At 31.5% G+C, this 26,025-nt stretch overlaps 2 protein-coding genes across 3 annotated transcripts; both read right to left on the minus strand.

Moving 5' to 3' along the window:
* Positions 1-1,904: 1,904 nt before the first annotated feature.
* On the minus strand, positions 1,905-18,336 carry LOC101512318 (exocyst complex component SEC3A-like). 2 transcript variants are annotated; one of them, XM_004500989.4, is made up of 25 exons: positions 17,846-18,336; positions 16,467-16,537; positions 15,795-15,875; positions 14,871-14,938; positions 14,660-14,762; positions 14,251-14,399; positions 13,683-13,800; positions 12,644-12,748; positions 11,914-12,015; positions 11,687-11,824; positions 11,083-11,211; positions 10,914-10,994; positions 10,705-10,779; positions 8,891-9,064; positions 8,675-8,807; positions 8,482-8,546; positions 7,284-7,454; positions 7,121-7,197; positions 5,839-5,920; positions 4,473-4,570; positions 4,243-4,351; positions 4,075-4,146; positions 3,348-3,413; positions 3,186-3,275; positions 1,905-2,168 (listed from the first exon to the last, which is right to left on the minus strand). In XM_004500989.4, the coding sequence occupies exons 1-25, from the start codon at positions 18,018-18,020 to the stop codon at positions 2,058-2,060; spliced, it is 2,643 nt and encodes an 880-aa protein (XP_004501046.1). In that variant the 5' UTR covers positions 18,021-18,336; the 3' UTR covers positions 1,905-2,057. The 2 variants fall into 2 exon arrangements, with proteins under 2 accessions (XP_004501046.1, XP_004501045.1); XM_004500988.4 differs by having other exon boundaries at positions 8,669-8,807; positions 17,846-18,335.
* A 1,898-nt stretch (positions 18,337-20,234) lies between these two features.
* On the minus strand, positions 20,235-22,003 carry LOC101511993 (probable galacturonosyltransferase-like 1). The gene has a single exon (XM_004500987.4). The coding sequence runs from the start codon at positions 21,682-21,684 to the stop codon at positions 20,611-20,613; it is 1,074 nt and encodes a 357-aa protein (XP_004501044.1). The 5' UTR covers positions 21,685-22,003; the 3' UTR covers positions 20,235-20,610.
* Between the last annotated feature and the right edge of the window lie 4,022 nt (positions 22,004-26,025).

Here is a 26,025-nt window from a genome sequence, read left to right on the forward strand (position 1 = left end):
CATCTTTTAGCAATCGCCATGCATTATTTATGATATCCTTGTCAGAGTTTCCGTCTTTTCCTCCCCAAATTTATTCGATCCTGTAGACATTTTAGTTGACCAGATTGCTTCTCTCATGATATCCCCAATCCATATTATAATTGGTTGTAATTCTTAACACAAAAAATCATCATCTTTTTATTCAATTCCCACAACTAAATCGTTCGAAACGTTGACACCAATTCAATTATCCTTCTTCCAAACATAATATTTTCAAGCCTTCTTCCAAACATAATATTTTCAAGCCTTCTTCCAAACATAATATTTTCAAGCCTTCTTCCAAACATAATATTTTCAAGCCTTCTTCCAAACATAATATTTTCAAGCCTTCTTCCAAACATAATATTTTCAAGCCTTCTTCCAAACATAATATTTTCAAGCCTTCTTCCAAACATAATATTTTCAAGCCTTCTTCCAAACATAATATTTTCAAGATCAATTTGGGTTAAAAATTGTGAAACTTAATACTCTGACACAGACCGAATCGGTATTTCTAGTTCATAATGAGTTAACTATAATTCTCGAATATTCATTTGGGTTGCTGACTAAAACATGGTGGGGTTCGTTGGTGGTGAGATAAATTGAGATTTAGGATGTTGAAAAATTCACATAAATTGAAATAAATGTTTTATAAAAATAATATTGATTGAGATCTATTTGACACAAATCCAAGTAATTTTAAAGTAATGAGATGAAAAATTGAATAAGAAACGAGATCAATTGAAACCAAAAGAGATGAAATTGAGACAAAAATTGTTAGAGTAAAATGAATGCAAAATTAAAAGCAAAGAGATAAAAATTTAGTGTAATATTTTCAAATGATCACAATTTAAATTTGTAGAATAAATTTTATGAAAAAAAAAAGAACTCAAAAGATCAATTTATAGAATAAATTTTATTAAATAAATTTTATAATTTGTTATCCTTACATGAGTAATTGTCTAATTTCAAGCACTCAACTCAACGATAATATTGAGTAAAAAAAACTCAACGACTATAATTTCATCTAACGAACTTGCTTGGCAACGAACTCAGTTTTGCCACCTGGATAACTCGAATGAAAGAGCAATAAAAAGTAAGTTCCTAAAGAACCGAGAGCGTAGCACTACTGAAGTTAGCCTAACTATTAAAACTACACGAAAATATAGTTTAGTGTTTGGATTGGGTTGAAGAAGTTTTAGTGTGATATCCACTTCTCAGTCAAATTTAAATACTTCAAAATTAAAATTAAAATTAAATTTTGTATATGATATGTAATTGATACCGATATTCCATGGATACTCGTGAATATATATCTTTTAAATATTAGAATTTTTAGTTTTTTAAAAATAATTTACTCTAAATTTCGAAGATACTTATAGATGCTCGCAAATAAGTATCTTATCAAAGACAAACGGAATAAAATATTTGAGACAAATTTTTTGAAACATAAGTGAAGATTTACATGATTCACCTCAAGATCTCTTGATGTTGAAATTCTTGAATTAAAAAATACTTATTTTTAGGACAATATTTATTTTAATTTTTTTTAATGATACTTTTGCTAACATATGAATTAAAATATATTATGAAAATTATAATTATAAACTAACAAAGAATTATCGAGTATCTTTCTTTATAAGTATTCTACATGAACATTTCCTAAAAAATATTGAATATATTAATTTTTATGATAACATAAATAATTGCATTTATCAAAATAGCTTAAGAAGTTAGTTATGGTCCTATGGATCATATTTAACAAATATTCTTGGAAAAAGTACTTCCTCCGTCCAATAATGAGCAATTTGATCTATAGAGGTTTCCACTTTCAATGTCTCACCACAATAATTAAGAAAACAGAAGAAATAATTAATATCAAAACATGAAACTAACACGAGATTATATTTATTCATCACGTTCTCAGAATGATGCATTTAAATGCTTGTTTCAAGTAATTTAAACAACATAATGCACTCCAGTAAATTACATTACATCTTAGTAAAAAAGAATGATGAAATGTAGACACAAGCAAACCTTTACATTGAAGCTAAAAGTTCTCTCAATTCTGCTGTAGAAGGGACTGACTCAGCAGGGTAAATCTTGGCGCAAAGTTGGACAAAACTGTCGTACTTATCGACAAAATCCTTCTGCCATAGTTTGGGGAAACGAAAATCAGAAATTCAATATGTACTACTACCAATTCATCTAAGTGATGATCTATTAATGTTTCCTGGTGCCTTTTAACATGGACCACCTTTAAAGAGGTTCATGATAGACTAGTATCCTTTTGAACGTTTAATCAAGTAAGACTACGTGCGTCTACACTACATCTTTAACCTCCCTTCTCACTGGTCGCTGTCAACGTCAGCAACTCAAAGCTCCATGGAGCATTAGTATAATGATGGAGGAAGACAAATATTTTGTGGAAGTACTCCATAAATCCCAACCTTATTTTTTGAGTATAGGAACAGATCTAGTATTTTTATCCTCATACCTGCTAAGGTTATTTCTATTCCTAATTACTTTTATGCCATTCTCATGGTACCACTCCTCTCTCCCTCTATACACACAACACAAACACAGTCATTTCCTTTCTGTTCATGTTAGAGTAATGGGAATTTGTTCGTTTTTTTTTTAAATCCAAAATTCGTAACCTTCTTTATCTTTCTTCCGGTGGACTCAAACTCGGCGATAAATAAAAATCCAATAAAGTTCACTTTTTTGGGACTTAGTGGTGTATTATAAAAAACTACTGTTTGAGAGCGAGCAATATGAGTGCAGTTGCCGTTTCCTTAGTTTCTGGAAAAAAATTTGTGTTGTTTGGTAGAGAATGGTGACACAAGGTTGAGGATAGAATCAAAAAAATATAATGTGGACAGACTATAATAGAAACAATGTTCCTGCTTAATCTAATGGTCAAAAGGTGCCTAGTGTATCATGGACGGTAGTCCATGTTAGAAGCCACCATGTTCCCTACTTTAACTGTAGTACATTTTTAATGATACACAACACAACTAAAGAATAGAAATGCTCTAGAAATCACTCTTAGGTACAATGCAATCATAAAACCTTTGAAATTTGGCATCGGAAATATTCATGATTTTTGATTTGTTCATATTGTATATATGGGGGGTTTTCGGTCAACTGGAATTGAATATGCGTACCTTGCATTTATCCCATAAGGAAGGTAACAGTTCCTCAGAAGTCAAATTCTTCTGCAATTTCTTATACATTGCAGCAATGGACTTGTCCATCTATTTAAGAAAACAAAGACAATTCACAAATTATGCCACTTGGGAAAGGGTTATAAAAAAAGATAGGCTTACCCCAGACAAACTGGATCTTAGCATCTTCCGAAAATCCACTTTTGACAGCCCAAGCTGGAAGGGAATCTAAAATTGATGTAGAACACAATAAAATTGTGAAGGTAGAAACGGAAATATTCTGATGTAGATGTCAAATTTGGCTATCTATTTAGTTACACGAGAAAAATAAACAAAAATGACAATTAAGGGGTGCAAATGCAAAAATCCTATAAGCCATATAATGACACGTACTAACTCTGATGGTAATTTTTGAAAAGATCAGATAAATTAAAAGACGAGATAGATGTCAGATCAATTTGAAGATGAAGATCATAGCAATAGCAACTGAATAACACTAATGGATTATTGGAAAGAGGACTGCACCAAAGTGAAAAAAAAAGTAATAATAGGATGAAAAGATGAGTAAAAAGTAGGGCTCAAGTATTTGAAACTCTTACGTAACATAGAATTTGAGTTGGACTTAATTCAACCCTACAAATCTTACTTATATGGTGAGGACTGTCCAAACTTTATAAGCACTATTAAGTTCATATCTCTAAGCAATGTGAGCCTAAACCCACCCCCTCAGACTCAACATAATGAAGGCGTTGGAGGTTGCAATTAAGGTGGAATTGATCAACAATGATAAGTTCTATAACACTGGAAACAACTTGTTTAATGAAAAAATTCTGATATTTGAAATACAGGATGTATGAAAGATTAACAAACAAACTATACACAAACAAACCTCTTCAGGTGAAACATTACTGAGAATCAAGTCCTCAATCCTTCGAGCAAATTGGAAAAGCCGTTCAAATTGCTTTCCAAAGCAGAAAATGAATAATGAGTTATTCACAACAGGGTATAAGTTCAAGAATAGTCAACAAGAAGAACAAAATAAAGAATATATACTTACATAATAGATAATCATGCTAATATGGCGTGTGCATGATTGCTCATACGCTTCACTAGCTTGATGATAAAATTTGGCCAGAGTAGGCACCACGTTGGCTAGGTCATACAAACTAAGGAAAACAAACAAAATAACAAGTGAAAATCTTCTTGTCTTATATAGAACCAATTTAATATACAAGGAAAACTGAAGCAGCCTTGAGCTTCCTCTTTTCCTGGGAAATGGAAACAAACCTATTCTGAAAAGCAGCATAGTTCTCTATAAGAAAAATATCTGCATACTTTGGTTCTGTTTGTGCAAGTTTTTCCAAAGTTACAAACATTATGCTAACCTGTCAAGCACCAAACCCATCAGCCAAACAATATGCAAATATTAGTTACATATTGTTGAAACAGACGACAAAAAAGTAAAATGATGAACAAAAAAGAAAAAGAAATATTGAATACTTCGACTGCAGATGAGAGGGTCAGCAGTAAATAATTGAACTCGCCTTTGGTATTTATCAACACAACGCAGATGAGTTAAGACAATCAATTCTTCATTATGGTCCAACAAAGGTATAGAAAACAATAGAAAAAAAAATTGTTTCTCATTTAAATCTTTGTTGATAATTGAACAATAAACATATAAAAAGATGGTTGCTGCAGAGGAAAATAACTGTTATTCAACACATCAATTCTAAGTCTGTAAACGTACAGCACGATGCAGAAACTGTTTTGTACAGTTTTATAAAAAACAAAAACTTCTAATAACTACCACAATACAACACTACAATGATTATTTATAAAGAACAAAACTTATCTACGGTACTATGGGTGTTGTTCATCACTAAAATATTTCATAATTGCCCATAACCACCTCGAAGTCCATAAATATATGCAAACATGTTTTTTTTAGTGGAGAACAGCACCTATGGTACTGTAGGGGATTTTTGCCTCATGTCCACAAAAGAGCTTTTTCGTGGAGAACAACACCAATGATACTGTAGGTAACTTTTGTCCATTTATTGAATGGCATTGCATTCTTTACACCTAATGTAGCATAAGAGAAAAAAAGAATGCAGAATAAGACAATTGGGAAACCACCTAACGTCAAAAGAAACAAGGAAGCCTCTCTAAAGTCAGAAGCATAATCTACGTAGATATAAGGAGACTATCATGAAAAAACCTACATAGATGCAAGGAGACTATCCTACCTCGAAGAATTTTCATGGATAGAAACCATAGGATGATAACTGTTGCAAAAAAATTCCAACCATATGCACCACAAGCATGAAAAAAGAGCAACGCCTTAACTATACTTCTTCTCTCCCACAACCTCAATCATGAAGAGAGAAAAAAAACAGGAAGAGAAAAAATATTCAAGAGTGGTAGGGTAATAACTAGATTTATTATAGTTTCATCATCTTAGGAAAGCAAGTACCTTAAAACTAATAATTACTTAACTATATTTGTCATGTAAGTTCTATATGGTATTTATTATAGTTTCATCATCTTAGGTAAGCAAATACCTAAAAGTTAATTAATTAACTAGATTTCTCATGTAAGTTCTATATGAGATAGACATAAAACAATACAGAGCTTAAAAGGAATCACTTACAAATTTTGTGTATGCTTGGTCAACCAAATCCCTGGACTGTCCCGCAATGTACTGCTCCATCCGTGTTGCAAGGGTTGCAAATCTATAAGAAAACGATCAAAACATTACTTAACGCCATGGACTTGTTGAGACATTAAATACTGATTGGAAGTTAAATCGTGTAGCTGGTATGACTTCTAATTGTTTCCACAAAAACACACATATAAGAAGATTATGAAGGCAGCTTATCAACTTCAACATATGATGAATCATGTACACTTCTTCTTGAGGTGTCGCAGTGTCAGGGGCGTTTCCAGTGTCAAGGTGTTGGATACTCCTTGTCAAATGTCCTATTAAAAATTACTTTTTAATGGTTTGGAGTTTGGACACTTAGCCAGTTGACCAACACTTGAAAGATGCGACTCTTTTAAAAAGAATTTCAATTTTTCAATTAAGAAACATCTATAGTTTTGGAATGTTGCTCCTTCCGCTTTTCATCAATATATAGGGGATGTATCAAATGAGAACCTGATAAGTGAGAGGAGCAAATATTGATTAGGATCATATATGGTCAAGATTAACTTCTTTCACGTTTTCAGCTAACATACTCTCTAGAGTCCTATATTATAGATATTTATTGTCTTAGCGTGTCCATATTGATATCGTGTCTATGGTCATGCTTCCTAGACCATAATATTATAGAGAAATATTAATTAGCCATAATATTCAATTTTCTCCACCCATATCGCTGCTACTTTTAATTCCCATCTCTTTAACATTAAGTGCACACATTACTGGATGCTCACATCAATATAAGGCTGTAACTTAAACATATTCTTGACATGCATATAAATAAGGAAACATGCTAATTTGACGACGACGCCAACAATCTTTCTGTCATCTATTTGTATGCCATGTCAGTATATTTCCAGACAGATCAGCAACTTTAGATGGCATATTTATAGTTTCATGATCCAAAAATGGACTTACAAAAAAAAAAAAAAAATTTCCCTAAAGCTCAAAGTTATGTACGAATGTCATGCAATTTACACTAACCCAGAATAACCTAATCTGAACTTAATCAGGTTCACAACAGAAGATAACGATGCCCTTAACAATCTTGAATAGAGTTACATAGAGTTTTTCACTACATCTAGTAGATAGAATATGCTAGGTTTTTCTACATTCTAATCCTGTATAACAGGCTAACAACTAAAAAGTGGACAACTGAGCTATCATTCTAACAAAACTCTCAATTTCTTTTGAGAAAGAGGGGGAAGTAGACTCCAAAGAACCACTTTACCTGGGAATGTAGGGTAGGACACTTTGGCGAACATTGCGCTCACTTCTTTCAATCTGATGGCTAGCTTCATCAACAAACTAAAAGATTTCCAATGAAATGAATTGGGTTAGCATCTCAATCTTCCAAATGTAATTGGAAATTCTATATAAAGCTAGTCACGTACCCGGCTGAATAGCATAGATATCCGAGACTCAAGGTCACCAAGTAAAAGGCGGACAAATCTTGCTGCATCAGCCTTTTGACCAGAGAGATAGCGTTCTGTTGTCCCATGCATTGATATGCAGCATAAAGGATCAATCTTGTATGCCCAATCCACAACAGCATAGAAGTCTTCCTGAAATCATATAAGTTACAAAGCAGCTTTATAGCAGTGCAATCTTTTAACTTATATTTAGGTTCCACAGAAACATAATATGAAGAGGAAACTGAATAACAGGTGAGAAAGAGAAGAAGAACAGAGAGACGAGAAAAATGGGGAAATTTGTGTATCTTTGGTATTGTAACAACTATGAGATTCTCCTCCAAGGGAGTTTCCCAACTGCCTGACCAACCAACCAAATCACAATTTAACCATTCCACAGTTTCATTCTTTCCAGAATACACCTGAATTCTTATCACATTTTTGTTGGGAATTAAAAGTTATACACTAAGTGCCAGTTTAGATACATTTTTCATCAAGAACTTATAAGAAAAGATAAGTTGAAATGATCTTGCAGTTGCAGTGCCTGCAAGTATTCTAATTTCTAACTAATAGCGTCTCTTATAAGTTTAAATCAACTTTTGCACCTCAACTTTTTCACGAGATCCCTAATGTAAATAGTGATTGTCATTTATATCGCATAACCGCATAAGGGCATTTTTTTTAAGTTAAGAGCTAAGCATGAAGCACTTAGTTCAATTGAGAAGCTCTATATAAGCTAGAAGCTAATCCAAACTAGGGCTTAATAAGATCCAGCATGGCTATTATATGTAACATGAGAACATCTAGATCCGTTTTCACAAATATCAGAAATTCAAACTGAGAGAGAGAGAGAGAGAGAGAGAGAGAGAGAGAGAGAGAGAGAGAGAGAGAGAGAGAGAGAGAGAGAGAGAGAGAGAGAGAGAGAGAGAGAGAGAGAGAGAGAGAGAGAGAGAGAGAGAGAGAGAGAGAGAGAGAGAGAGAGAGAGAGAGAGAGAGAGAGAGAGAGAGAGAGAGAGAGAGAGAGAGAGAGAGAGAGAGAGAGAGAGAGAGAGAGAGAGAGAGAGAGAGAGAGAGAGAGAGAGAGAGAGAGAGAGAGAGTATCAGAAATTCAAACTGAGAGAGAGAGAGAGAGAGAGAGAGAGAGAGAGAGAGAGAGAGAGAGATTTTATTCCATGCATACTTGAATTCCATCAAGCAAATCCTGAAGTGATTCGTTTAAAGCTGCAAGCTCCACAGAACTTAGACCTGGAAAATTGATTAAATAAATGGTCAAATTTTGGAACAACAAATCACAACAGGAAAACCAAACCATAATGTTTAATTATAAAATCTAAATGTGCAGAAAGGATATTTGTTGAGAGAGGTACATGTACTGGATTTACTGTCATTCTCATCAATGTCCGCAATTCCCAAATCGTCGTCATCGTTAGCACCATCATTGTATCCAGATTTATTACCATCAAGTGTAGGAACTTCGAAGCACATGAAGTGTGCAAAAAAAGAACTCTGAAACATAAACCATGAATAGTTACAAATTTGAGTTATTAAAGATAAACAAGTTTCAAGGAGTGAATATTAAGAACTTTCACCTCATCCACCATAAGTGGGATAAATACGGTGAGCAGCTTTGCATATGCATCAGAAACTGTAGAAGAGTCAGCAGAGTTTACATTCTGACCAGAACCTGTGGAACCTTCAAGCCAACCAGTTGGATTTCTAGACGTTTTAGTACTAGCACGAAGTTCATTAGCAAACTCGCGGGCCTGTGAAGGGATGCGTGAAACTTTAGATTCTGCATACACATTGTTCTACCAAAACACCACAAACTAGTATATATGACCTAGAATCCAAATATCAACAAAAAGAACCAAAACATTTTCCATTAGAAAAGTTGGTTAATTGGATCAAATGGCATCATGTCCTATTGTATATTACGCCTAGAGAAAATTCATTTAAATAATGCTTCCTAATGATTTGGAACATAGCTTTTCTGGGTCTATCTACCTCTATTAACCTCCCCTAATCTACTTTTCTTACTTGGACTTTTATACAAATTACACATACCCAACCACCTAAGCTAAAAGTCTATAATATTTTCCACAAAAGGTGCTACTTAACTGTATCTCAATGCAATCATTCCTAATACTATCATTCGTTGTGTGCCCATGTGACGGTCTTAACACTTTGTTGTTAATAAAATTTGTGCTTAGACTTTAACACAACCCCACAAAATTGACTTGTAAAGTGAAAACTCTCCAAACCTTATAAGTAATACTTAGGTCATATCTCTATGCAATGTGCGACTAAACACACCCATCACAGTGAAGGTGCTGGAGCCTGAAATGAAGACAACCCAAAGTTCCCGCTAGCAAGGAGGCTAAGGGAAAACCTCAATTAAGGTGAATTTCCAACACACCCTCTCACACCCAAGGCTTTGCATCTAGAGACTGGACAATGTAGGCGACTCAACAATAGATCTAGAATAGGCTATAGTATTAACTTAGAATTTGGTGCAACAACAGATCTTTAAAGCTAACATTCTTAATCCTATCATGTTTTGTGTGCCCATGCATCGGTCTTAGCATTTGTTGTTCATGAAATTTGGGCTTAGAAGCTCAGCCCCACAACATTGGTTTGATAGGTGAGGACTATGAATTCCATAAAAGATTTCTTGTTAGGATGCAACAAGTTGAACCGGTTATGCAAGCTCACCATCTCCATCACTTCAGTGTTATGAAATAGCGGCTCTAGTGGCGTTATAGTGCTATAACATAGAAAAATCTGAATAAATCCCAATTGTTCCACGATATTATGATATTTAGTACAAAGTATTGTAAAATAAATGCTATAACTGCAATAATATAGCACTGTAGCATAGCATAAATTTGAACAAATCGCTATTTTCCGCAATTAACAATACTACCTGAGATTTCAGTGCATATTCTGAATCGGATCAAGGAATATGAATTGAGAATACTACATTAAGTGTTTCTAGATCTCATTAAATTCAAGGAAGACTCACTAGGAATCCTACATGTCAAGAAGAGGAAACCAAAATTGGTTTAAGGGCAAGGCTAATTGTTTGAACCTGTGGTAAGTGTAGAGAGAAACACAATATTGTGAAAATGTATTTCAATGAATAATTCTTCTGTACAGTACAGTATTTACAATGTCCAAGACATTTCATAAACCTCCGTGCTACTAAAGATTTTATTTTGCAATTTTTGTTTCAAAACCTTGATTTTGTACAAGTAATTACATCAGTGAATATTTCCACATGTACAGTGGTCACTTCTCAGTTCATAAAATGCTCAAGTGCAAGTCATAGCATGATTTTAACACCAAATTGCCAAGAAATAAAAAAAAATAACATTAATACAGTGTGAGTATTTGTAATTCAGACCTCCCTGCGAAGAAGCAAGTTTAGAGAACAGCAATAAGCTTTTTTCAATGGGCCCAAGCAATTCTTATCCAGAATCTGATTGTTGAGAAGAATGCAAAGAAATTTTGACCAAAAAAAATAATAAGAATACAAAGAAATGAACTCAACAAATATTGATAGGTGTGCAAAACAAAACTTCAAGAAAAAGTTGTAGTTCATTCATAATAAACCTTTAAATGTTGCAAAAGGCGTGCATATGTCCTGCACTTGTATCGCAGGTCAGCATGATCTGGCCTTTTCAATTGTCCCCGCTGTTTAGAGCAAGCAGACAAAGTGAAAATTCAAGATTCTAGGATTTGAAGTTTATAATTCCATAAATAATTTATGCAGATAAAATACCTGAGAAAAGTAGTTTTTATCATTCATCATGAAATCAACAAAAGTAGCAAAGTAATTCCTCAAAAATTCAGAAGCTCTCCTGACAAAAGTAGATTTTAATATTTGAAGTTCTCCTCGTTTCTCTTTAAACTGCAGAGGTAGAAAAAATCACCATTAAAACAAATGACTTTTTTAGACCCTAAAAATGTTTTAGTTTAGAACATGGCAAAAATATCTCATAAGATCTTCATGGTATCATGTCAAATAATTTAGGTATCTCTTAGGATAGCTTTTCATATGTCCGCAAGGTCTATTTTGGTTTAAATTTTTTTTTCTTCTGATTTCATTTCCTGTTTCCATTTATAATTAAACATTGTCCCCTTTATTTATTGTTTTAAAAAATGTATACATCAACAAATGAAAAAAATTGAAAACTAGAAAACGAAACTGAAAGTGTGACATTGTTGTGATTATTAGAAAACACTTTTTCTGATCAACAAACCCTTAGGTTTTAAGATTTGTTTCCTTATTTAATCAATGAAAACAAGCTTATATCACCATGAAATGTTCTTTTACCAAATTATCAACACCTTGCCCGTATTCGAAAGTAAGGCAAATAACATACAGCTCTCATCTTGGCATAAGTAGGATCTATGTTGGACACTTCAAAACCACGCAAGGCACCAGTCAACCACTCACATGCTTCTATATTTTGAAGCATTTGCGCTTCATCAAACGAATCTCCAGTCAAAAATGCTGAATACTACACCAATGAAATGTCATTAAAATAAATATTAAGTATATTAAGTTCATTAAACTCAACCTGTGAAAAATCACCACGTAAATACATACCTCAGAAGGGATATTCAATTGCTCAAGAAGTTTATCAAGCTCTTCAATGAGAGTTTTGTTATTTACTGATTGCATTTCCAACTTGTTATTGCGGATTTCAATCTAGACATAAAAAAAGTAATGTGAAAAAAGATGAAGAAGTCATTTTTTTAAATTAAAGAAGAAATTCATTAAGACAAAGATAAGACTGTTATTAAGGACTAGGAGGATAAGAAAACCTCCTTACGGGTAAAAGAAAACAAACAAGTGGTTAAATAACACATCAATCCGGCAAAGCCACCCAATCTCCCAACATATCTATAAGAGAAACCTTGTTAAAAAGACTAGAAGTCTTACACCAAATATAACCCAGATACGAAAACATAGCCTAATATAAAACTAAGGTAAACATAGCCTTAAATATGGGGAGAGTTGGTTTCCCTAGATTGAATAACCTAGGGTTTATCATTCCATGTTGAAAATATATTGGGGAGGAATGCATAGAATCAACTCCATAAATCAAGGATTGATATAATCAAAATAAAATAAAATAAAATAAAACGAATATAAAAAATAAATGTTAAGATATTCTAATAATATTATAAAATTCTTTGATAGATACTTTAGCCAAGAAATTAAGAAATCAAATCAAATGAATGAACAATGATTCCCATAAACACTGCTTTAAAAACCGCAAAGAAAATTGTTAATAGACACAATGTGCTCCAACTTGAAGTGTACGAGACCTTACTGATTCAATGTCCTCCCTCATGTGTCGGAGTTTCACATTGAACATGCCTAACCATTCATCCATATCTTCCACACAATTCGAAGCAGCTTCAAGCCCTTGCAACACCTTCAAGACACAAATTAGTCTGAGTCACTTCATAAAAGCATGTGGGCGCAATTTTAAACAACTAATTATGAGAAACATGAGGATTAATAAAATGAAGTAGCATTTTTTTATTATAGTGTTGATAACACAAAAGCTCTAATGGTTGAAGTGGGAATGATGATATAGAATTGCAGCCTAAAATATCTGCACAAGGTTAAAGCTTTAGGAAGGGGATTGTTGAGAGTCTGACATCAACTAGAGATATGGCTTAAGTTGTACTTATAACACTTCAGTTTTGTGAATAAAATGAGTAATATCAACCATTGATAAACAAATCAATGGATGAAATTATATGTACATGCATAATCAATCATAGATAGTTATAATATCAACCCTTAGTTTACTCACTTTAGAGGAGTCAAATTCCAAAACCTAATATGGTATTAGAGTTTATCCTAGATCTGTTATTGGACCAAGATCTCTGTTATTCCACCATCATCTGCCCACGTTCAAGATATTTAGTCATGGGTGTGAGAGAGTGCGTTGAGATTCCTATTATTCCATCCACATTACTTCATGCTTTTTGTGTCTAGTTTTGAGCATGAGAGGGGGTGTTGAGAGACTCATATTGACTAGAGATGTGGCCTAGAATGTGGTTATAAGGTTTGCAAACAACCCGGTTTTGAGGGGTTGTGTTAGACCCAAAATCTAAGGGATAAATAGAGAAAATCGGTTTATCTAAAAGAAGGTCAAGAATCCAGGTTTTATTGGTTTTAAATAATTATAATCATAACTTACAAAACATAAACGGAATTTTCAGTCTACCATTATGAATTCACAAGGGCAGAAAATTAAGCAACAATATCTGAAATAAGGGGCCTGTTTTCAGTAACACAGATAAATAATAAGGTCAAACCAGTAAAAGAAAGGTAATCAACTCAAAGAACAGTTGTACCTCATCTATTAAAGGTTCACTTTCTAAAATAGCATGCACATTTGCTGCTTCTAGAGCCTGGAGCTCTCTTTTCAACCTTTCAGAAAATGCCTCTGCTTGACTAATGCCCATTATATAACTGCCCATTCAAAAATTACGCCAATTTAATTCTGCACATTAATATTATTAATGAAGATGAATTAACATTTTTTGTAGAAGTATAAATGAATTATCTATCCATCCAACCAATGCAAGTACATAGTTGTTTCATTTGTATTCTTTTTGACAAAAATGTTGAAGCGCCATGTTCAGTACTTTCTATTTTTTGGAGGTAGTAGCACCACGGGTGTCCTCACACCCTTTCGGGTATAAACTAATCCCAGCATGAGCGTTGGCTTAGTTCTATCCACAAGATGCTTCTAGTAGGTTTTAAAAATACACCACCATGAAATTAGCAACTAATTTATGAATTCCCTGTATCAGTACCAATCGTAAAGTATGGCCAAAAAATTTATAAGGAAAGACAGAGAGAGAGAGAGAGAGAGTCTTTTTGTGCCATTGAATTTTAAGACAGAATGATAGCACCTACGTTCCCAAAAGAGCTTCCATGTCCTCTTCCTCTGCTTGGGAGACAAGCTCCTTTTCAACATTGACTTTCAATTCTGTTTCATTGGCAGAAGATTCAAAAGTAGCACCGTCTGCTTGGTTATCATGAGTGGAAACTGCAGGTGTATTTTCCTATATCACATTGGTGAAAATAAATAGAGAGAACATAGGGTCTAGAATAATTAACAGAAATTAGTCACCGAGTATATATTGATTAGAGTTTAACATTCTCAACATAAAATCAAGAAGTTCAATATCACTAATGAGATAAATCACCCTCCGTCCAAAGTAATAAATGTTGAGTAATTAAAATTAAACAAGTAAAGAAGACAATGACTGTAGCTTGAGTGTATAGCAACTTCAAGTTTAAGTATTAGAAGACCATTATGCACCTTAGCCCAAAGAGCCATCTCCACAACATCAACACCAACCACCTTAGGAAGGCGACCCAAGACATCTTTGCAAATATTCAAGATAGAAAGCAGGAGGCGATTCCTGCAATAATGTAATAGATACAATGAACAAAAGTCTATCTCCTTAAATACAATCATAGATGATTGAAATATTCGTGCTTAGATTATACATTTCGCTCAGTGGTATAACCTGTCATCAATATTGCGCATTGTCCACTGTGGAGGAGCCACACTGTGATTTCTAAGGTTATCAAATCCCTGTAATAAGACATACATTTGTTAGTACTCCGCATCCCACCAGAAAGGGGAAAAAAAGATAAAGGAAAGACATTTAAAACAAACTTCAAAATAGAAAATGGCTGTATCTTGATTTGATTCTGTCTAAGAAACTGAGAATATATTGAGAAAATTGACAGGTAGACCAGGCTATTTAACATTTTTTATTTACTTAAGTTTATAATTAGGGTTTCTTATTTGTGATTCTTTATTGTTACTTGTAATGTTCTTTAGGAATTTATTCTATTTTGGAGTATCCTATTCCATGTATAGATTAAGAATAGCTTATTATGAAATCTGTTGCTTTTTGGGGTCTATAAATAGACCTTAAGTGTACACATATGGGATGCTTTTTATCACTACATGAGTATATGTATTGACTTTTCTTCATTCAGATAGTAGGGGGGCATGGGTTATCAGCAGAGTACCCTGCTCGGATTTGATAGGACACCAAGGCCCAATCAACGTAAGCCCAGTTCTATAAGGTTGTTGATGAAGTGTGAAGGGGAGTTAGTTAGGATATTCCCTGATTTCAAGGAGTTTCTGTTATAAGTAGAGGAAAGGGTAGCTAAGAATCATTCAGAAAAGTTGTTAGAGTTGGTTAGGAGAGTTTTCTCTCTGGTTAGGAGCTTAGCTCTAGATTAGGAGTTCTTGAACTCTGGTTTATCTTTTTTTTACTGTTTTCCCACCATTGTAGAGCGCTTCAAGGTCACCATTTCAGTTTAAATAATAAACAGTTTACATTCTTGAATTTCTGGATTCTATCAGGATTGTCCTACATCAATTATTTTCATAACATAAAGATTTGTATGGAAGAAGAAAAATTATAGAACATTACCAACGTAAAAGTACATCCACTGGGATCATTTGTTGCAACTTCCACTTTGGAGAGATGCTTCAGCTTGTATATTTTAGCAGGCTGCGAGAATAATAAATATTACAGAACAAAAACGGTCGTTTTCCCCTTAACTTAAAAGATAAGAGATAAAATATGTCAAAATATCGGCTGAGGGGCTGAGGAGGGGCTGTGAAGTATTTGCTGAACCAGTTTCAGTTTATTTATTCTACTTAGCAACAAAGGTAAGGTGGACAATTTCTTCATTCAGATAAAGCAAAACGCACACTGTTAAACCTTGCAGCAAGAGCAATTGCCAAAATCGCTAAGGATAAGTTGCATATATTGAACAATTTAAATAAAAAATGAGGCGACAAAGGTGGTATGAGCATTATTTCAACGGTGGTATAAGTTGTTATTGATGTGGATTTAGTTTATTCCACATGAGATGAAAGATCCAATCAAGTTATTTTTTGAGCCAAAATAGCAAATGAAAGAGAAAGAGTATGATGAAGAGGCAACCTTTAAAAAAAGCAAAAAACAATACTAGCAACATGCAAGGGAAAAAAAAACAGCTTCTTTGGTTCCTTTGTGTAATGGGATGGGAATGGCTACAAAGTACAAAAATCAAGCATGTCCCAAAGAGGCAAAGGAGAGGAGTGAGAAGGAAATCACCTCAAGAACTCCTCCATTCGAATACTTTAAAACTCGAAGAAAAGCTTTTGTCCGTTGACTTTTTGCTTTTGCTACATAAAATAACATGTTGTCACTAAAAATGCTACAAATAAAAAATTAAGCAACTAATTGCAGCAGTTACACAAGGTGACCACATGCAATCACCTACATAGAGAAGAGTAGGAAGAAAAAGACTTCTCATCTCTCCTTCCTTTCTATTCCATTTGTTGAACCAAGATAATCCGACCAGTTCATAAACCAGATAAAGATATAATGCAACCTAATTTCTCAAATGCCAATTACTCGTTACTCATACTTATACAAACTACAAGAGGGAACAATCTACAATCATTTGTTAAAATAAGAGAAACATAGTTTCTGAATTCTGATAAAACCCCTACATTGGCCGCTGTTAACATTAGACAGAAATTGCCTATTAACTGGTTTTTCATAACCCACAGAAGTATTGGAATGCATAAATGCAACATGCTAACTCCTTGTGAAACCAAGTAAACTCCTACAGATATAGGGCTTGTTTAGACTGACTTATTTGAGTTTATTTATTAGCATAAGCACTAGTGAGTTGTGACTTTGGAGACTGGTTAGGAGTGTTTGAGAGAGCTTAAAAAAACAGGTTACTGCCGTTCATAAGCTGTTTGCTATATCTTTTTAAAAGTTGTTTTCAACTTATTGTCATAAACTTTACATGATAAACTATGAAAACAACTTAAATTTTATTCTATTTTACCTTTTGTTATAAAAGTGGTTTATGGATAAGCATTAATATGATAAACGATTAATACGACCTGTAGTCTAAGCTAATAAGATACTATCAGAACTGAGTAAACCTTATAGATATAGGACATGTTTGAAATTTGACTTATTTGAGTTTATCTTCATAAATTGTTTTCAACTAATTTTTACAAGCTCTTGAGTATAATTTATGAAAACAGATTTTAGCATATATAAAAACAATTTGACTCTATTTTATCTTTTATTATAAAAATAATTTATCCATAAGTACTTATATGATAAACGTGTAACATGACTTATAGTCTTGTGCCTCTTGGCTAATAAGAGACCCTCATAACCGAGTAATAATTATATTTCTCAAAAAATTATGATGTTAATATCAACGAAACAACCAGCACTACAAGCAGTTGTTCATCTAACGAGCCTCGCAAGACGCACACCGGAATGCACAAATGCTACATTCCAATTTTTTGACAAACAGATCATTTCAATTTGGAGTTGCATTCGAGGGAAAATTATTGCAATTAGTGGTTCAAATTTCGCTCATAGAAGTGGAAACAAACTTTTCCGAAACCGATTCAAATATTATTGATAAATGCAGAGAATATGAGAGTAATGTCGCGTACTAGAGATAGCGAGAACCCTAGGTTTCGCCATTTGACGACCAAGCTTGGAAGCTTTTCCCCAGGTGCCGAGAGTCTTGACGACTCGGATGGAAATGACGATCTTCTGTTTGGTTCCTTCAATTGCAGCCTCGCAAGCTCGCCGGAGTTCGGAATCGTCGGCACTTGATTTCGCCATTTTCGTTTATCTGATCTCAAAGTCGAGAAAAGTTTCAGAGAAGAAAGATGTGTAACGCGCACATAACGAAGGGGAAGTTTGGCTAATAGTATTTTTAGCAGAGAAAATTGTTAAAAACGGTTTCGGTTGGATCTTTCTCTTTGGTTCCTTTTGTGAGTGACTCGTGTCACTTCACGTTTTAACGCTACCAACGAATTGTTAGTTGCAAAATGAAAATTTTGGCGGTCCATTGCCTAACGACTTCACAATTTTTTTTTGCAGTTTTTTATACTTGCCAAATTTCCATGCATAGCTCGTTCTTCTCATACACAAGTCCCATTTCTTTATAGAAAGTTCTAAGCTGAGTAAATATCCGGTATTTAACGTTTAAAAATCATCTAAAATATTAACAACAGTCAATACCACTTTTTAAATACGTAAATTATCAGTTTTTTTTAAAAAAAAGGTAAATTACTAATTTAACTTGTTTATACGTTTAAGATGAGAGTTTGCTGATATTATTTAGATGAAATAAATTTTAAAAAATATATTCATTTATTTTATTTTTATAATGAAGTTATTGTTTCATACATAAAATATAAAATGATTTTGCTGATGAGTTTCATCAATTCTTATCAAAATTTCAAATAAATTTTAATCCATAAAAGTAGTTTATTATAAATAAAAAAATGAATATTTTTAATATATTATATAGAATAACCTTTTAAATAAGTCACCGAAGATGTGACCAATTTAGGTAATATATAAGATGTCTTTGTTTCAAACTCTTTTTATCTCCATTGTACCCCTTCAAACTTTTTTATCTCTACTGTACCCCAAACAAAAATAAGCTTTTATATCAATAATAAAAAACACCCAACTTTATAAAAAAAATGTGAACACAGACGCTAAAAGTTTTGTGAATGTAAATTGGGACATAATAAAACAAATTAAACGTTTTTATCTAGGTTCATGTAATATTGGAGAAATTTTGGTTTTGGCTCTTCAATTTTTCATTTTATCCTTGCTATTTAAGTTTTTCCTAATTTTATTCGGTCATGGAATTTGAGTTTGCAAAAATAGTGATGTGTCGTTTTAATGTGACAAAATAAATGTTTAGTTGGCCATATTTTTGTGATATCATTGAAATAATTTAAAATATAAATAAAAGAATTAAAGAACACTTTTATATTCATCCATTTTGTACAATAAACTTTTTATCTTTTAAATTCATAAACTTAAAAGTTATTTTTTTTCTTTTCGAATATATGGTAAATAATACAATAATTAATTCACACAACTGTTGTGAGGTCCTAAGTCCTAGACATGACATTTAATCTAATAATATCGACATTTATCAATTGAATCAAAACTTAAAACCAAAATTCAAAAGTTATTAACATCATCGATCTTCTTCAACCACACTACAATTATATAAGAAAAACATCAATTAATAAGAAAAAAAATATAATATTTGGTTGTTTATAAAAGTTCTAAAAAAATTATATTTCATTTTGCTGACACTTTTGATAAATAATATTTAATTATTATAATTATATAAATGATAAAAAAATAATTTTTTTTCTAAAAAAATTATTTAAATATTAATTTAAATTTCAAATATATCTATAATCGAATTAATTCATGTACCGTATAAATTCACTAATTTTAATAATAGTGGTCGAAATAGTAGTTATCAAAAGTGATTATCGGAGAATATTGCATTACCTAAAAGAGGTGGATGGCAATTGAAGATGGTGGTTGAAAACTCAAAAGGTGATTGACGATGATCGAAGTATTTATCAAAGCGGTGAACGATAGTAATGGTCAAGATTTATTGGAGGAAGGTGGTGGTAAGGGATTATTGACCGATAGTAATGGTCAAGATTTGTTGGAAGAAGGTGGTGGTAAGGGATTATTGACCGTGTGTGATTGGTGGTCAAAGATGGTGGTCGAGAGTTAATGATTGTTGTAACTAGTGGAGAATGATCGGTGGTGTTGGTGTTCGGAATAGTGCTCACTTATTTATTAAATATATTTAATAGTCTAAATTTTAAATTCAAAATTTAAAAATAATTAAAATAAAAAATATTTGATTTTAATCCAAATACATTAACTGCACAGCAATCAAGTGCATTAAATCCAAATCCAAGGAATCCAAACTAACCTGAAATAATATCTACGGTAGGAAGGTAAAAACAGAAAAAAGAACACAAATGTGTAAAGAAGAAGAGATGAAAAAAGGTACATATAGTCTATACAGAAATTTATTGCGTTCTGGGTTGATGAATCATGAATTCAAGCATTCAAATTACAAATACTATTTTGATATGCACAATTATTTAACACAATAAAATAACAGAACAATCAAGTAACTGTCATTGCAAAAAATCAGGAATCTCAGTTGTCAGCTTCTCCTCTTCACCTAACATTTGCTTCAAAATTCAAATCCGTGTGAATGAGAAAGCTCGAGAGAGAATGGTCCAATTGTATATAACTACATGTATATATATGTATAAACAAAAAGATATATTTGAAAACTTAACATATCTTAAACAAACGATCAAATACATCTTCCTTTACTATAGGAGTATAAGGAATTGAAGTTTGATCAAGAATCAAGGGAAAAAGGAGTTTGTAATAAATCATAAGGTGCCCAAAGAGCATCCAAGGGACAAGGTCTATTAGCATCCAATCTAACCCAAGGTTTACCTTTCCCACTCCAATGCAACAAACTAACAGGACCAGGATGAAGATCTCTACAAAGACCACGAAAATTATCACCACCAAGTCCATGTTGATTCCATCTATGATCCACGGAAGCAATTTCCCCAGCAAAAACAAGCAAAAATGGCGGCAAAGAACCTAATTCATAGATTCTCATCCTCTTCTGAAGTTCCATCCAATCCTCAATCTTCGCTGTATATTCCCCTTCTCTCCACCTTCCCAAATCAATCACCATCACACCCGTGTTAAAATAACACGGTTTTCTATTCGCAAATGTTAGAGACAGAGAAGGATTAGACCAAAATGATGGAGTGAAATAAGAAGTGAAATTCGCGTTGCAGTATTCAGGTGCTGCTAACACAGAGTTTTCTCCTAACGAGGTTGCTGCTAATTTTGCAATGTCGTCTACGAGTATAAGGTCTGAGTCAAGGTAAACGACACGGGTGACACAAAACGGCAATAGATTTGGTAAGTAACTACGAGCGTAGTTGAGAGGACAATCGAGAGCGGAACGAATTGAGGTTGAGATGAGACCTGAGACAGTGGAGTCGTTGAAAGTGTAGAGATGGAATTTAAGGTAAGGGAATGAGGTTGTGATTGCGGCGCGTAGGAGTGACGCGTTGGAGGAACAAACGAAGTGGAAGAAAATATTTTGTGGGCAGGAAGAGTGTTGAAGGATTGAAAGGATTGCTGCCATGGATCCACGGATGTATGTTGTGTCGAGTGTCATTGCGACGTGAACTATTGTTTTGTTTGTGTCGGAACATATGTAGGAGGAAGTGTCGGTAATGGAGGGGCATTCTGGGGAATTGTAGAATTCTGGAGCTTCTTTGAATTGATGGGTAATGGTTGTCAAGGTGGATGATAGACATGGTACGAAGAAGAAGAAGAAGAATACTAGTATGAGAGTTAAGAATTGGAATGTTGGTTTTGGTTGGGGAATACTAGTAGATTGCATAATTTGATTTGTGGTAGTTGTGTGTCGGTTGGGGTTATTGAACTTCGATAGAGAAGAGAGAGATCTATGATTGTATTGTATGAGGGTGGGTTTTAGAGTGTATTTTATTTGTGTGTAGGAGTTTGAGGTGTTGAAACACGGTTTGGGCGGTGGTAGTAGGAGTAAAAGGAATAAAAAAAGGAGAGAATATGGGAAAGAGAGAAAGAGAAGTAAGAATAGAGTAGCTAGCTGGATGGATGCAACGGAATTTGGAGAGAAGAGAAGAAAAGTCAAGAATTTATGAGGGGGAATTTGGTACAGTTCACATTGGTCTGTCCTGGAATTATTATTACGACTCATCGTGTATGGTTTCCTACCATTTTCAGGTTTTAGGATTTGGGTCCCTCACCTTCCTTCGTCTCTCAACTCTCGGTAACTTTCATTTCTCAATTCACTCTATTTTTTTAAACAAAATTTGATCAAATCAATAAATTAATAATTTGATATTATAATTATTTGTGATTGATAATATAATTATTAAATACAATACAATTATTTGAAAAAAAATTAGTCATTAAATTTATATAAGAAAATAAGCATATAGATCTTAAGTGTTAAATAAATTAATTTATAAACAATAGTAAAACAGATCAAATAAGTTATCCCCGGAACAAAAGAAAAAATCAAAGAAGAGAAGAGAAAACCGTCACCCCAATGCTTTAAAGGTCGAATTTATGGTAAGGATAAAACAGATATGAATATGATAAGGGAGTTGAATGAAGATAAAATATAATATGGCCATGATAATGTTTTGTTATATTATGTGTTTAATGTACACTATAAATAAATTAGATAAACTGAAGAAATTATTTTCTTAATCTACCGTGCTGGTTTTCAACCTAGTCCACAAAAAGATAAATATTTAACTAAAAAGGTGTGATAGCATAAGATAACATAATTATTTATCATATTACTAAAGAGGCGTGATAACATAAAATAATATGATTATTTATCATATTACATCTACTTCATAAATATGCAATTAAGATCAAATATAGTAAAAAATAACAATCTTCTGTATACATCGGCTCTCATGTCTAAAAATTTTTCTATTATCCCTTTTCCATTATTAAAAACCGCCGCACATAATTCCTCTCATGTCTAATATTTATTTTTTTTTAAATCATTATTGTGATATACCTGAACTTAATTTTATTAAACGACTTAGTCTTGTAATTTTTTTTTTTACTCTAAAAAACTTTATTTTTTCTTTCAATATACCTCTACATTCTAAAATGTTAACACAAGTTTATTTTATTTTTTCAGATTTTATTTCACGTTTGTAAAAAAAAATCCATAAATTTATTTTCATCTTTAAATATATTAAAATTTTCATCAAATTAAAATTTTCGATATTTTAATAAATTTAAATATTTATTTCCGACAAGAACAATATAGGAAAAAACTCACATAAAGAAGATTTAGGACTTCAAGTGTAAAGTTTGGAGATTTTATGTTTTTTTGGTAAAAATTTCTTATTTTTATATAGCTTCAAATTTTTACACATCAATCTAAGAATATCGATGTAAAATTGATTTCTTTCTTTTATTTTTAATCTTTTAAACCACAAAATCATTTATTTGAATTTCTGTCAAAATTGAATCTGAAGTAGGATTTTGGAGAAAAAGTATAGATTCTTCTCATTGTTGTCAAGGTTTTCGTCATCAATTAACTATCTAATATAGAACACTAATTAAATAGTTGAGAGCATGAATCTTTGATTTAAAATAATAAAATGATATAATTCATTATAATTTATTCATAAACAAAGTTCAACACATATATTACATCATATAATTAGTGTTTAATAATTAATTACTATAACTTATATTGATAATAATTCCAACTAAATGATTATATGTCAATTTACAATTGGTTAATAATTTAATTAATCTAATAATTTGATGTCGTTGAATATGAAAATTTGAGTTTTTTAAAGTTTTATGTTTGGGTTGAGAAAAAAAATATATACACTATAGTATAAACTAATTTTACACTAACAATAAATTGTGATAGTTGATTTCATCGTCTACTGAATAATTATAATAATTTTTATCATTAAATAATCACCCAATCAATGACTTGAGTTTGATATTAGTGTAAAAATATTTACACTAATAACGTAGACTAAATCAACAAATATATATAATATATATATATATATTTCATCATATAATTAGTGTTTAATAATAATTTACTATAACTTCTATTGGTAATTCCAACTAAATGATTATATATCAATTTACAATTGATTAATAATTTAATTAATTCAACAATTTATGTTGTTGTATATGAAAATTTGAGCTTTTTGAAATTTTGTGTTTAGGTTGAGAAAAAAATGTACGTCTTATAGTATAAACTAATTTTACATTGACAGTAAATTATGATTATCTATTAAATAATTATAATAATTTTTATCATTAAATAATCATTGAATCAATGGCTTGTGTTTGATATTAGTGTTATTAAACTTTTTTGGATTCTTTTTAATTGAGGTATAACAAATTTTGTACAAATTAATAGTAATGTTAATATTTTAAATCATTAAAGACAAAATCAACACACAAAAAAAAGTATAATTAAATGTCTAAATGATTATTTAAAATTAAGTTAAGAGTGTATAAGAGTAGTTTTGTTTTTCCTCTATTATCCTTTTGTACTTATATTGCAATATGTAGTTAGCACAATTGTGTTATTGATAGTGTGTAGTATTCATCGAGTTTAGAGATAATTAATCATATTAAAAAACTTAGCCAGTCACTTTTAGCGATTTTTTTTTTTACTAACTACATTATTTTCATACACATATTAAGATTCTAATTAATAAATACGAACACAGTTATCATGACTTGTACCAAAAAAAAAAAAGAGCAATGTTCCACTAACCAACGTATAATACTGAAATCATCACATAAGATTATTGTATTAAACCATAAGATTATAGTTTTTAAAAATAAGGGGGAAAAAACATGTTCCGACCAAAATTAACTAACTATTACATTATTATTATTATTATTATTATTATTTGTAAAATATTTTTGAAAAAAGAATCCCTTTAGTTGAAATAAATTATAAGATTAAATGAATTTTTAGTCCTATAAATTTCTGAAATTTGATTTTTAAATTATATAAAAAAATATTCACTTTTAATCTTTATTTAAAAAAAAAAATTGTAAAAAATGGATACTTTTAGTCCTTAAAAATAATCATTATGAAATTAAAATAAAAACCTAAAGCGAATAAGTATTTTTTAAATATTAAATTCAAAATGTCATAATTTTACATGAAGTAAAAATATATTTAAGTCTAAATTATATTATTATAATAAAAAAATAATAGTATAAATTTCACATTTTTGTTACGTATTACTATATTTTTTTACAATTACATATTACTATTTTAAAACTATATTTGTATTTTCCTTTTTGTTTTCTTGTTTTTTGGATCACATAAATTTAAGTTTATCTAATGATTTTTCTGAAATCAAAGTATAGCTGAAACTGTGGTGTGAAAACACATACATCTACAGCTGGGGTTTGAAAAATCCTCCTAATGAAATTTGTTTCTTTATTAAATTTTGTATTTTATTCAATTTGAAGAAAATAAAAAGCTTTGCAAAATTAGCAATTTGAGATAGGAAGCACTCAAATCTAATCTATCATTAAATAGAAGATTACTGTTACAGAATTGAAAAATCCTTAGGAATTAAGAGAGCCCTCTTCCCCTAGTATTTTGGATGGAAAATCCAGAATGGTAGCGACTGCTTTATGCTAAAGTGACAGGGACAGAAAACTACTACTAAGAGTATACATGTAGTTTTTATTTTTTAATTGAAATATTTTTAAAAAAATCTAAATAGAGAAATATTTAATAAAAATATATTAAAAATTATGCATTAAATTTTTTTAAAAGTTGATCCTTTTTTTTTATTTTTTAATAAATGTATTTAAAGCATCTCCAGAAAAGTTTTATCTATTATGTTTATTAAATACCACTACCTATTAGTCACTTCATTGAAGATGAAAAATTATATATAACTATTAAGGAAAGATAGTTTTGTACAAATACTTTTTTTTCAACTTTTACTTAACAAATTATATCAAAATAAATGAATATTTTTAAAATGTAATATTAAAAAAGTTATTAATATGATTCATTTAATAAAAAAATTAGAGAAATTAAATATTTATATTAAAAAAATATAAATAAATAAATATTTAAGTGTGGAATCTGACACACCAAAAATAAGAGTACGATCACGTGGATGCTGCTAGGCACTTGTTGTTAGCAACACTCTTTATT

The sequence above is a fragment of the Cicer arietinum genome, chromosome 5 (assembly GCF_000331145.2).
Source record: "Cicer arietinum cultivar CDC Frontier isolate Library 1 chromosome 5, Cicar.CDCFrontier_v2.0, whole genome shotgun sequence".
Lineage (NCBI taxonomy): Eukaryota > Viridiplantae > Streptophyta > Magnoliopsida > Fabales > Fabaceae > Cicer > Cicer arietinum.

Bases quoted from the DNA above. Each gene is read 5' to 3' on its own strand.
- LOC101511993 (XM_004500987.4), bottom strand. From the start codon at position 21,684: ATGCAATCTACTAGTATTCCCCAACCAAAACCAACATTCCAATTCTTA.
- LOC101512318 (XM_004500988.4), bottom strand. From the start codon at position 18,020: ATGGCGAAATCAAGTGCCGACGATTCCGAACTCCGGCGAGCTTGCGAG. The intron at 10,995-11,082 runs GTATTTTATCTG...TGCTCTAAACAG, and splicing joins ATAAAAACTACTTTTCTCAG to CGGGGACAATTGAAAAGGCC. The intron at 4,352-4,472 runs GTTTGTTTCCAT...TGTTTTCCTTAG, and splicing joins TATGCTGCTTTTCAGAATAG to TTTGTATGACCTAGCCAACG.